Raw genomic sequence first — 6,281 nt, forward strand, 5'->3', positions numbered from 1 at the left:
CAAAGGAGGCAAAGGGTTTATTGTGCTTTGCTTTTTTAACGGTAGGACTTCTGGTATCTGGCGCGGGCACCAGGTCCGCCAAACTTCTTGGGCTCGCAGCGCCTTGGGTCAGCCACAAGCAGTGTGCGGTCGTACTGGATCAGGGTGTCCTTGATCTCCTTCTTGGACTGCTCATCCACATCTGAAACATTAAAGAAAAAGAACATGTCCGTTACAGCAGCGGCCATCCTGATCACACCACTAGACAGTGCAACCAGATGTCGGGATCACTGAATCCTACACAAGCTCATATTACGACAGTGTGGTTAATCACTTGGAGTGGGACTGCTATAGCGAAGAAATTGAACTTGATATAGTGAAACTTTTTCAAAGTCTGTGAAAAACCAAACACAAAGGGCTTTTGAAGGAAGTGGGAGCCTTACACAAATTTGTTGTCTTATGTACTTACAAGTTTCTAGCATTCAAAGCAGAGATGCAACCCTTACACAACCAGGCACAGCCACATGAATCTGAGCAAGAGGATTCGTAGCATCCTGCTGTCAATGTACTTTCCCGTAGGGTTTATAATTTTCTTCAGATATTATATATGCTCTACAATTTACATGACAAAAATATACTGTGTAATGCAGCTGGGAACATGAAAACCTGTTGACAACACTGTACACACTGCTTGAGGCAATATATACACCTGAGTAACAAAGGTGGAAACGGATTAAAAAAAAAAAAAAAAACGCACTGCTACTGAAGAAGTAAAAAAAAAGCCACATCCAGTGCTATACTGATGGTGTACAGGAAATGGGCACTATCTGCTTACTGAACAAAATTAGCGATGGTCACTTTCTCCATGCATAAGAGATAAATCACGAGATGTTTGTGTTAACTCTGTAATTGCTGCTGAATGAATGTTGTCTGTCTGCATACTATGTCAGAAAAACCTCATGTGATTTATGGCAAAAACTTATATTGACCTCCATTAGAACACGGAAGCAGCACTGGAATCAAACAGACCACAAGTCACCACCACCTTCACTCAAAAGAACCAGCAATTTTTGTCCTACATTTCTTCCACTGTGTGCCTGTGAGACAGCAAGGAAGGTGTTTCTGTCCAATGACAGTGCAATTTTATATGCTGCAACAAATGCTGCAAGCACTGTTGCCAATTTCAATGCATGGCTTTTCAAACAAAGCCACTGTTCTGGCAGTTTGAACACTAAATTCATTGTTTATAAACATCAAAATTCAATTGAGAGCAAAGCAATATACAACTCACACACCATCTCCTTAAAACTTCAGTTCACTGAATACTAACAAAAGCCCAGCTCGAAGTTTATAAAAAGTGAGGTGTCCCTGCTTTAACAGAATAAAAGCTGAATGAAAATCCCTATTTTTAAAAATGTTTGTGCTATATAGCAGAAACATGAGAACAAACTATGAGCTTACATTTCTGGTAGTACGCAACGAGGGCCTTGGAAATGGCTTGCCGGATGGCTGCACAGAACAGAAGCGTTTAGCATGTTGAAAAATCTTTTTGAGTAAATGGCACTGCAGTGCACAAGGATGTGCTGAGAATAAAACATCACCCTTCATGGTAGGGTAGACAGTGCTCTCACACAGACATAATTACATAGCAATACAATCAATCAACATTTACTTGAAGAAAAAGAAGGCCTAATTATTATGAATACAAAGTTTATAGACACTAGGAGCTCTACAAGTTATAAATGCAGCCGTGCGATTGCTAAAATGAGCACACTTCTTAGGTGCAACAATGTAGTATTAAATCACTGCAAACCTGCTTTTCCCAGGCTGCTATGTAGTCCCCAAGCCTGAGTAATAAATGGGCAGTTTTGTACACCAAAATATTGCAGACCCGGGCTACTGTGTAGAGCAACATCAGCCCATACTGCAGGTGCTAAACGCTATTAAAACGCTTCATGCCCGACTGTGTGATTGAACTGCATGCAAATATATCTTTTCAGTTGTACTTTTTGTCTCAGCAAGCCAAGACATGATTGCATGCATCAATGAAACAGACCTATCATTTCAGGTGCCCTTGCTATCAATGTGCCAATTGATGCTTGCATGCGTGTATCAGTCAATTTATCCACTTTAAAGGAGACACCTGAAAATGCCTGCTTTTGAACACAGCCTTGGTTAATGCACTAGCTGCAAAAAGCATTGAAGGAGTGCACATAAAGGCTATAGGAGGGAAAGAAATGACACAGCGATAATTAAGGCCTTCGGTAAATGACGCCACATACCATAGATCTGGGCCACGTTACCACCACCCTTCACACGGATCCTGATGTCGACGCCAGCAAAGCGCTCCTTGCCCAGCAACAGGATGGGCTCAAGCAGCTGCGAAGAAAGGTCAAGAATGAATTACTGTATCAGCACCATTATCGTACAATAAGAACTTATAATTCACGACAGGAATTAAGAATGGTGCTGTCAATGAACTTGTCCAGGGGATTCAGTTCCTGGTGGCATACTGACGTGTGGGAAATACATCAGTGGTATCACTCTGTTTGATCGTGATGTTGGTGTGCTGTGCACACCCTTGCAATTTTTTCAATAATACCGTGCGAGCGTCTGATAGTTTAGGATAGTTTCTAATATCGGGCGAGAAGCAACGAGATCAGGGATACGCCGATCAGCTTCACACCAGTTTTCTGAACACATGATCGCACAGGTAACGCTGACAGCGTGTACGCATCTCAAAGCAAACAGCGTAGCAGATGGCGTTCGCACATGAGGGCGCTTTCTGCGCTTGCGCATAGCATATCCCGTTGTTTTTCACCTTTAATAGGTGCTACCATGTGCTGTAGTCAATGCTTGCGCATTATTACAAAAATTGCGAGGGTGCAAGAGTGAACCCTCAAAGCACCAGAGATTGCGGTAGCAAATACGAAAAACGTGACAAGTTAGAATATTAGTCAGCTGGTGGTTTTAACGGTACAACGCTCGATAATATCGTTGGATAATGCATACATACGATGATCGCTGTGCGCCGCCCACAACTCACTGCTAACACAAGACACACAAACGCTCCCCACAGCACGCTTACCTTGTAACGCAGCGTCAAGGGCTCGATGTTCTCCAGCGGCCGGCCGTTGACTTTGAGCAGTCCATTGCCGCGCTTGCAGTAAGCCACGGCAGTGGCAGTTTTCTGAAAACGCACGGGGCATTGTCAGCGCCATCATGACAGTATTTCGGTGAGCAGGAGATTAACGTAGTCCATCTTCTATCAACTGTCACAACACACGGCTCGATAACGCCGGCATCCACGTGTAGTGTAGCAAGCCGGGTGACTAACCAGTCTAAACACGGGAACGGAAACACGCTATATTAACTAATCTAACTAAACCTTCAGCATGGAGTGAGAGCTCAGCCTGCGACCAAATTAATCATAAACACCGCAAAGTACATGCAAGTTTTGGAAACAATCTGGTGACAACTTTGGCGAGCGAGATCTTATGTTAGGCCTACGCACTCACCTTCCTACCGAACACTTGAACAGACTGTATAGCTTCTTTCGTGGTCCTGCAAAAACATTAGGTCGTGAGAATCTGGCCTTAAAAGAATGACAACGTACGCGTAGACGAGCCCAAAAATTGGGGAAATTACTTACGCTGCCATTTTTGCGAGCAAGCAGACCCAAACGTGGTCTGTAGCTAACAAGCACGAAAGAGAAAGGAAGGCAGAGAGCTCTCGTCGAGATCTCGTGGAATCTCGACTTGAATCCAATCAGCCAGTGGAATCTGAAGTCATAGCCACAGCTCCACAGCGAATACAGCCAGCCAATATCAGCCAAGACGAGTCGTACGAGCGTCGACTGCTTCGCAGTTCGCACGGTTTGCATGTGTGCTTCGCTTGTTGACGTGCTGCTGGTTCCCTTGCAGTCGTTTAAGAGGTCGTACACAGCGCAATCTGAGTGGTTATTCGACTGGTATGAGAAAAAAAAAAAGGTATTGAAAATTTTAAAAAGGGTTTGTCTGCTAAAATTAATGTGCAACTGAAAAGCTTTAGTAATCTGTAAGATGGCTGAAGCAACGTAGGGGGAGAAAACACGAAATCAAGCGTGTCACTGAACACTGCGGAAACCAGCCGATACATGCACACGCAGACATGGTTCGGCTGACTCGAGCCTTAATAAGTTCAGGACGATCGGAGCTTTGGTAGCAAAGACAAAAGCAAAACTAGAAGAACCCAACAGACTGACCAATGGTTCAGAGTTTTACACCTGCAAATAAGTAAACAAGTTTCGTCGTTAATTTTTTTGCTTCGTGAAGCACAACAGCTAAAATATTAGTTACCAAATATGGCACAGAAAACTTTAAAAGCAAAGATTGCTCAATTTTTTTTTTAACTCTCCTCATGTTACCCTATATTAACTCTTGAACTCCTTTTCTGATGGGTAACTGTACAAGCGAACATTTAAGATGAAGCTTTAGCTCGGAAACCATTTTTGTCTGCATGCACAGGCCGTGAATATGATGTTTATTTGTAGCACTTAAATCTTGTGACTGTAGGAAGCCAGAATTTTGGAATGCGAAAATTGTTGGTAACTGCGAACTGAAGAAAAAAAAATCATTAGTACTATAAAGACACAGAGTTGAATGTATGCAGGGTTAGTGTGATGTTTGTTTTCGACTCTTGACTTTGTGATTGTAAAGATATCATGACTGCACAAACAGGTGTGTCAAACCGTATTGAAAGCAGACAAAAAGATATGCACAGGTGAAAGTTCAGTGCTGCATGTTGTGCAGCAATGTGATCAACCTGAGAACATACTCTTGGCCACATATATAATATTGTTAGAGGTTCCCACACATAAATACCAAATATATTGTAACAGAATAGAAAGTTGGGCGAGTTGGTGTATATTCATATTTAAAGAAAAGCGGCGCACAAAAAAAGACGGAGACAAAGAACAGAACCACACACACCGTTCACTGAATTACTGGCTTTTTACCTAAATTCTACGTACATTGGTTGGCGAGGGCAGACCCTAATCCAGCGATCAGGAGTCTGTATAGGTTCATGCGTTGCACCTGTCCTTTGTGAAATTTTTTTAGCAAAAATAGATCGCATTGTAGACACAGTCCTAAGCGGAACTGTGATGTGTATTTTCCGATATGTGGACGATTTTTTAGTTGTTGTAAAGGATGTCACGTTCGCGGATAATGTTTCCAATGTGTTGAAGGTGTTCAGGACAGAAGGCATGGGTTTGTCCTTTAATAAAAAAAAAAAAAAAAAGCAGCGCTGTGTGTGGTTCTCTTCTTTGTCTCCGTCTTTTTTTGTGCGCCGCTTTTCTTTAAATATAAATACCAAATATGGCATTTATATATCACTTGCAAACATGTGGCCTAAGTTTGAAGGCTTTGCACAACCTACAAGTACAGAATGAAGTGAAAAAAAATACTGACTTCGGACTACAAGTGCCATAAAATAACTTCTTTTTATTGATACTGGTGCTTTGCCTGTAGCCAACACACCTCTACGTATGTCATTTTAATGTAGTGGTGTATATAATAAAAATAAACAATTTAAATTGGGCATGACTAATGAAAATTGCAACATATGCAATTTCTTTTGTAATTTGTTCCTGAGAGAGGAACACAATATCAATCACTATGTCAATGGGATGCGTGTCATGTTCTCCAGTGCAGCTTGCCAGCTTGGTAAACATTCGGCTCCTAAAACTAACCTTGACTTGACCTAACCAACATTAAACATCTCCCCTCGGAATGCAAGCCTCCGACGTTGAAAGGCTCTGCGATGGGCACGTGAGCATTAGCCACCCATTCAACTCCTTCGCTGGCTTTTTTAACGCAGTGCTCCGGAATCTTCTGTCTTCAGTGACGACATTTTGCAAATGCTCTTGAAGAGCTGCTGCAAGAGGCCTATGGAGTGTGCAGCCACCTCACTAGAAGTTCTAGCTTCACTCTATTTGCATCAACGATTATCACTTCCTCCTCTTCTCCAGGAGGCAAGCCCTAACTTCTTTTCACTTCCGCTTTCCAGCCCGCCGTTGCATTTACCGTACTGCTTGTATGTGTGTCGGGGCCGTCACTGTATTGCTGCCAATTGCCTCACCAGGCTGTCATGAACAGATTCTCCTTGCCCTGTTTTGCTAAACTCTGACACTTCGGCATCGTCTCTGGCACCAACAGCCTTTAGCAGAATTCACAACCCACTATCACTATCACCGTGGAAGTGTGAGTCGTCTGAATGCTCCTTGAGAGCATTGTCGGATCTAGCGACGTGGAGACACGTTC

General features: G+C 42.8%; 1 protein-coding gene across 1 annotated transcript; it reads right to left on the bottom strand.

Annotated features, from left to right (window-relative positions):
- Positions 1 to 3,738, bottom strand: LOC119382733 (40S ribosomal protein S16). The gene is made up of 6 exons (XM_037650567.2): positions 3,632 to 3,738; positions 3,498 to 3,543; positions 3,068 to 3,169; positions 2,262 to 2,358; positions 1,441 to 1,488; positions 1 to 181 (listed from the first exon to the last, which is right to left on the bottom strand). Exons 1-6 carry the CDS (start codon positions 3,637 to 3,639, stop codon positions 36 to 38), a joined length of 447 nt encoding a protein of 148 aa, XP_037506495.1. The 5' UTR covers positions 3,640 to 3,738; the 3' UTR covers positions 1 to 35.
- Positions 3,739 to 6,281: the final 2,543 nt, after the last annotated feature.

This window comes from Rhipicephalus sanguineus, chromosome 2, assembly GCF_013339695.2.
Source record: "Rhipicephalus sanguineus isolate Rsan-2018 chromosome 2, BIME_Rsan_1.4, whole genome shotgun sequence".
Lineage (NCBI taxonomy): Eukaryota > Metazoa > Arthropoda > Arachnida > Ixodida > Ixodidae > Rhipicephalus > Rhipicephalus sanguineus.

What these genes read in the sequence shown, in the direction of transcription:
- LOC119382733 (XM_037650567.2), bottom strand. An exon ending in TAACGTGGCCCAGATCTATG is followed by an intron (nt 1,489 to 2,261) that starts GTATGTGGCGTC and finishes TGTTCTGTGCAG; the next exon opens with CCATCCGGCAAGCCATTTCC. An exon ending in CGTTGCGTACTACCAGAAAT is followed by an intron (nt 182 to 1,440) that starts GTAAGCTCATAG and finishes TTAATGTTTCAG; the next exon opens with ATGTGGATGAGCAGTCCAAG.